This window comes from Cenococcum geophilum, assembly GCF_001692895.1.
Source record: "Cenococcum geophilum 1.58 unplaced genomic scaffold K441scaffold_15, whole genome shotgun sequence".
Taxonomy (NCBI): domain Eukaryota; kingdom Fungi; phylum Ascomycota; class Dothideomycetes; order Gloniales; family Gloniaceae; genus Cenococcum; species Cenococcum geophilum.
Window position 1 is genome coordinate 2,054,291 of NW_027137573.1, and position 5,716 is coordinate 2,060,006.

The window sequence follows — 5,716 nt, forward strand, 5'->3', positions numbered from 1 at the left end:
TACCGGGTTTAGACCTGCGTATGCCCTCGTCATTCTAGCAAGACATTGGCTACGTATGGCACGCTTAATCTTTGACTGGTCTTTGATATATATATAGCATAGCGTATACTATTGTTTTATCAGCTAATATATTAATAGACTACTAAGTCCAGACCTCCAGAGCTGACATTCTTATCACTTACTATATTACATCTTCCTAGAAAGGTTCCCAATCCTAAGGATACTCTTATAGCCGCTCTTATAACTCTTAAAGCCGCCCTAGTAGCGGTAAGATTTTAAGTCCTTACCGCTAACTTTAATGAAAACGTTTGCACGACCAATAGCAATTACTCTGTGCTCGTTTATATTATAATACTTCTTAGTAACCACACTATGTTGAGTTTAGAGATCCTTTGTAATACGATTTACGAAGAAGGTGTTAAGTATATAGTTGGTGCGTATAATATTTCCGGTAAAGCCTATAAGAAGCTTCCTAATAAACTTGCAGTTTTACGCTACTGTCTAAGTATATATCCTTTAATAATATAAATTTCTAGATTAATTGCAATGTAGAGTGAGGGGCGAAAATTAGAAGAGAAGTACTTGAGGAATATATAGCAGAGTAACGGAATAAAGGATAGATTGTATAGATGGCTGGAAAGCTTGGGCTATAGGGGTAGGTAAGCTGGCTTACTTACTGCCAAATTAAGGGTGCTATGTGTTAGAGGTCTATAGAAATACTACTATCTAATTATATAAAGGAATGTTTTGTAGGTGTACGGGAATAATTAGAAAATTTTATATAGACTATTAAGGAATGTAGAGTCCTGTAAAACATTTTCGTCGTTATATTTTTAAGATGAGGTTTAGAATAAATAAGACTTAGTATAGCTTAGACGGAGGACCTAGGGTTGGTGTATCTGCTATAAAGACTAATCTCGCCTAAGAATAGCGTCTAAAATCTAGGGTGAATAATAGATTAGTTAGCTAGACACTGGGATTTTACCACCCCTTTAAAGCCCTTTACTACTTTAACACTTATAGACCTTATTATAGTGCTACCCCCTAGCTGCAGCTGTGAGAATCTTATTAGCTAGGGAATTTTAGGCACTATATATCGCGATGAACTTCAAAACAAGGTTATTAAAGCTCTAAATAACGCGAATTCTTAATGCTTTATTAAAGTTAAAAAGGAGATCTATAAGAGACTCGGTTAATATAATAGACTCTTATAATACTATAGCAGCGAACTTTTCTAGAAGGATAATTGCACAGTAATACGTCTAGAACGTGCTCTAAATGGCTAGCTCTATGGGTTTCTTTAGAACAGAAGCAATAACGTTAATTAAATTTTATAAATGCGTTAGATTTTATAGCTTATAGACGTTCTTAAATATATTTACTCTAGATATATTATACACGGTAATATTTCGTGCCATAACATTCTCTTAGATGAATACTTAAACGCAAAGCTAATTAACTTCGCTAGTTTATTAATTAATAGGTCTCCTCTTTTTGCTTTATACTCTATTTAAGCCTAAGCTCTATATTTAAGCACGCCTTAGAAGGACAAAATTTTTGCCTTTAGATTGGCTTATTATTATATCTTAATGCGTTATATTGCCTTTTATAAGCTTTCTAATAATAATATGGAAGATTGTTATAAATAAGGCATATTTCCCGAATTAAAGTCCCTAGGGGCCTTTAGAGTCATTATTAGAGGCTATTAGAACGGCAAATATAACTATATAGATAACGTTATTAAAGAAATGGATAAGTAAGGTATGTTTATAAAACTAGAAATTTTAACTATCTAAACTTATTTATAGGTTTACGGAATCTATCCCTAGTAATAGCGCCGCGGCATTTCCTCTATACTCTTAAGGCTTTCCTTTTAATATTTACGAAATCTTATCTTTAGCTTAAAAATCTAAAGGCTTCTCTATCCAGATTTATACTTTACCTATTTTTTAGGCGTTATTGGCGTTAACAAAGGTAAGTTTTGTGCTTTATAAGTCTATTAGTCTTACTATCCTTATATATAGTGTAATATACTAACTATCCTTTATTTAGGATATACTGGATAATTTCCGGTTGCTAGTAAGCTCCTAAACTGCGCCGTACTCTATATTATAGGTATTAGGTTAGGATACGCTTACCCGCCTTATATAATGGCGCTAGGGTAGGGGATAATGCGATTTATCTTTAAGGAATATTTTAGTCTCTTCTAGCACTTTTTATATTTAACGGTAATCTTAGTAGATTGGCATATTTTAAGTATAAAGAAGTTTATAATTTAACAAATTCTTTTAAGTATGTTAATAGTAAAAGAGAGGATTCGTAATATAAACGAATAGGTGCTATAATGCCTAGTAATATAATAAGTCTTACTACTTATAAGGCTCCGTTTTAATTAGATATATATAATATAAATAAGTTAGTAGCAAAATTTGGATAAAAACGGCTGTATATAGCAACACCGCCTTAAGAAAATGTACTTAAATAATTAGACCACTAAATGCAAACCTTGGCTTCCTATTTCTATAGGATTAACTAAAATATAAGAATACGCCCAAGCTACTAGCCCCGTCCCTTCTACATAGTAACTCTGCCCTTTATTTCCGTAACTTTAGAAAAAGAGTACACCTATGACGATTTAGCTTTGGCTTATCGAATGCGTCTTTAGTAAGACTTAAGGGCATCTTTAGAATTCGAAAGCCTACTTTTATGAACCCAGGTAGGCTTCTAAGCTAGAAATAAAACTTCAGGCCAAAAAGAATAGCACTATCACCACCGGTTCTTCCGCCTAGCAGGCCGCCCCCGTTTCTTCTATATAATAGGCTAAGCCTTTAATTTTAAATAGTAATGCCCCTATAGTGACCTAAGACTTTTTATTAGAAAGCTATCTTTAATCTATTCCCATGGAAGATTTTGTTTCTCTTTTAGGTTAGTAAGCAGCGCGTCTTCCTCTTTAGTAAATTTTATTCTAGACTTTAGCCTTTAGGGCTTTAGCTCCTAGGGCTGCTTAACCAAGTTAAAAGGTAAAGGAAATTGTTAAGGAAGGATATCTAGCATATATAACCCGTCTTCCTGGCGCCTAAAAGCTGCTTAGATTAAAATTTCTTCTAAATTAGTATTTAAGGCGGCTCCTAGTATTGCTTTATTAGAGTTAGAGCTAGAGGCGGGGCTTAGCAGCGGTTTTTAGGTACGGAGGCGATTATATATAGGGGATGTAACCCGCTTACAATAATTGCTAGTAAGCGTAGTGCTTTAGTCGGACGTATGCGTGGATGAAATTAAAGGGGAATAGTAAGGCCGCTGGAGATGATGCTTTATAGCACGCTTTGTCTTTAATTAACTAGTGATAGGGGTTAGTAATTCTCGTCGCCCTACATACCCGCGGGCCTTGTTACCCTTATCGCTATTGCTACTGTCACCGTCCTTAGAATCGTCATCATCTATATCGTTACTATTATTACTTTTGTTGCTATAGTTCTCGGTTTTGCCTTTATCTATAACGTTCTTACTATCCTTATTATTGCTTTCTATAGCTAAGCCATTTATAAGATCATCTAGAATATAATTATAACTATTATTAGCCCCATCTTCTGGTGGTCTAGTATTGTGAGGAGATATATAATGCTGGGGGGAGGGGCTGGTAGGCCGTGTAGTAGAGACCGCTCGCTCCTTAATACTGTTACCGTCGTTAAGAGACTAGTTGTTCTCTAGACGTAACTGCTCTAGATATAGCTATTCTAGATATAGCTGTTAGACTTAGCGTTCTTACTCTCTAGATATAACTATTCTCTAGACATAGCTATTCTTTAGTAGCTATTCTCTAGACGTAGCTATTCTCTAATAGCTGTTCTTTAGACATAGCTATTCTCTAGTAGCTATTCTCTAGACGTAGCTGCCCTCTACATAGCTGTTCTTTAGACGTGGCTATTCTTTAGACATAACTAGGATCCCCTAATTACGGTTTAGCTAAAAATAGAGGGTCCTAGAATTGGGTTCTAAGGATAATATTTAAAGCCTAGTAAAAACTTATATAAGTTATAATAAATAACCTATTCTCCTATAGTAAATATTATTAAATAGGCTATATAGACATACAAAAGGCACGATCCCTTAAGCACGAACGAAGATTTGCAGCGGAGAGGAGGATTAAGTATAGAGGTACTGCTAGTATTAATCTCGAAGTGCTGTATTTTGCATGCGAAAAGGATAAGGGAAATATAGTAAGACTTAAGAATTTCTTCTAGAAGAATAGTTAAAATTATCTTCCTACCGTTATCAATTAGGAGGGTAGGGGGAGGGGGGAGGGGGGGGGCTTTATAGCGTCTAAATACCTATACACGCCTGTATACGTCTACGCATAGATCCTACTTTATTAGGTGCTTTAATTTTATATAAAGGCTTAGCTTAATATTTAATATTTAATAAAATGTTAATATAAGTTGGCGGTTTAATATTAATATTAATACGACCTTATATTAATATTAAATATAGATAACCTTACTAAACTAGGCTATAGAAGGCGCTTAGAGTTAAGCTTAGGTGTACTTAGCACTGCTTTAGTCTAGCGTAAGCATATATAACTACGCCTTAAGGCTGCTTACTTATTGATTACGTTAAAGCTAGGAATTGCTTAAACAAAAATAGCATTTGGTAAGGTTAAGATTGGGGTATAAGTATATTAGTATTTAGAGCTTTTAAAAACACGACTTAATAATAATAAAAGTTAGTTTAAGTAATGTATAATATAGAACTGGAATTCTTAAGAAGCTAGAGTAAAGGTGCTAGAAATAGAACCTAAGGTAGAAATTGACCTTTAAGCCCAAAAAGGGCACTACTATCTTAAGGATGGAATCGTTGATGCCTAAATATTAAGGCATATATAGCTTAGTTTTATTAAATGCTTAGGAGAGAATAATATCTTTCCAAGCCTTAACTACTATTGCTATTAAGTAGAAATATTGCTGCTAGTTTTAACCTATATAACTAATGAAATTTCCCGCGAAATAAAAGAATAGTATAAATATCTAGGCTATGATTCTTTTCTTAAGCTCCCTCCACCATCCTTAGTAACTGTTATATTGGCTTTAGGAACCGGATAGATTTCAGGAATCTTTACAGTATCTTTATTAACTCGGCCGAATATCTTTATCTTCTTTTAGTTAAGGCTGGTGTTTACCGAACCTATAAGCGCCTTGTTAAGGAAATCCTCTAATATTACTCTCTCTAGAATATTAAGGGGGATAATAATGGAATTAACGAAATCCTTACTTCTAGAGTTCGCGTTATCTACTTTTTATAACTATATACTTAAATCCCTGACTTTAATACACATTATACTAAAGAGATCCTATTGCCGCCTATGGAGTTCTTTACCTACTTTATATTCTCCGATATATCCGCCAATATAGCTAACTTCCGATTTCAGCTTCCCTTTTTCCGATACCTGTTATAGTTAAAGGAGCAATTATAATATAAATTGTACCTATTGGACAGTCTGTTATAGTAAATGTTATTTCGGCTTCAGTAGAAAGATTGTTAAATATGCGTATAATAAGATCGGTTAGCGTAGTATTTATATTCTGCTTTATTATATTTAAAAGTTGCTAATATTTCTCTAGATACTACCTCCTAGACTATCCTTTTTATATACGCTAGAGTATACTTTTAGCTAACTAGTAAATAGTACGCAACTTTTAATACTCGCCGGCTCCCCTTTTAC

The 5,716-nt window shown here is 34.0% G+C and overlaps 1 protein-coding gene across 1 annotated transcript; it reads left to right on the top strand.

Annotated features, from left to right (window-relative positions):
* Positions 1–1,355: 1,355 nt before the first annotated feature.
* K441DRAFT_554878 (uncharacterized protein) lies at positions 1,356–1,514 on the top strand (the record flags this gene model as incomplete). Its single annotated transcript, XM_067643251.1, has 1 exon — positions 1,356–1,514. A coding segment is annotated over one exon (159 nt), but the record flags the coding sequence as incomplete, so codon positions are not given.
* Between the last annotated feature and the right edge of the window lie 4,202 nt (positions 1,515–5,716).